Source organism: Olea europaea, unplaced genomic scaffold (assembly GCF_002742605.1).
Source record: "Olea europaea var. sylvestris unplaced genomic scaffold, O_europaea_v1 scaffold10913, whole genome shotgun sequence".
NCBI classification, from domain to species: domain Eukaryota; kingdom Viridiplantae; phylum Streptophyta; class Magnoliopsida; order Lamiales; family Oleaceae; genus Olea; species Olea europaea.
Window position 1 is genome coordinate 1 of NW_019228274.1, and position 999 is coordinate 999.

The 999-nt window shown below is 44.0% G+C and overlaps 1 protein-coding gene across 1 annotated transcript; it reads right to left on the reverse strand.

The window, feature by feature from the left end:
• Positions 1 to 23: 23 nt before the first annotated feature.
• LOC111373231 lies at positions 24 to 788 on the reverse strand (the record flags this gene model as incomplete). Its single annotated transcript, XM_022995737.1, has 1 exon — positions 24 to 788. A coding segment is annotated over exon 1 (765 nt), but the record flags the coding sequence as incomplete, so codon positions are not given.
• Between the last annotated feature and the right edge of the window lie 211 nt (positions 789 to 999).

The following is a 999-nucleotide window of genomic DNA, read 5'->3' on the forward strand; positions in this document are numbered from 1 at the left end:
GCTTCCTCTTCTCCTTCTATAACCTGACCATTTATTTCGATTCTATCATCCTTAATCTCAATATCCTCAAAAACATGTCTTCTTGAACTCTTCATCGACATTTTCTCCCTTACCTCCGTCGTCTCCTCCTCATCTCCGCCGCCCATAACCAGCTCAATCGCCCTCCTCCTCCCTCCCTCGCCATCGTTCAAAGAAACCAACCACCTAGTAAACACCGCACCGCATGAAATATGTCCATCCTCGTTTACTCTGGATCCGTTCACCTTCTCTACCTTCTCCCTTTCGCTCGTTGAAAAACACGAAGATTTGCACGGAAACAAACAGCTCAATGACTCACAAATTGTAACTGGTAAATGAACCCATCTCTGATTCCTGTCTTGTCGATGCTGATAATGTGCACTGCAAATTCTTTCTTCATTTGGGTGCAACCCAACTTCTCCATTTCCCTTTCTAGCTTGCTTCACCTTTTTCTTAGTCTTCACTCTCACCTGGCCAATGCAAGTGACTTTAGGGGAAGAGGGCTCTGGGTTTTCAAAACCGCATCCTCTTTTTTTACCGTTGTTAGCTAAAAACGGCGATGCTTGGCCACCTTTGAGGCTGCCATTGCGGAGGCGGCGGCTGAGAGAGGTGGAGAGAGAGATTGAACCGTCACGGGCACGGCCCGGGCTGAGGATTGACTTAGAAAATTTCATGGATGATGAAGATGTTAAGCCAGAAGCAAAGCAAATGAGAAGCTCACTTGTAGAGTTTATGCTTCCACTACGAAAATGGGGTCTATCCAAGTCCATTTTTTTCTTATTTGGACTGATTTTTACTGCTATGTTTTTAGCCTTGGATGAATGTAAGGTTGAGAATGGTGTTCGAGGTGGGGTATTGATATATTCAGTGAATGGATTCTTTACTTGGAAGTTAGCTCTAATGGTGAGGCAAAAATGGGTCCAAACATCAAATTATCAGACAAGAAATAGGCTAGAATAATTGTTGCTTTACCATGAATCC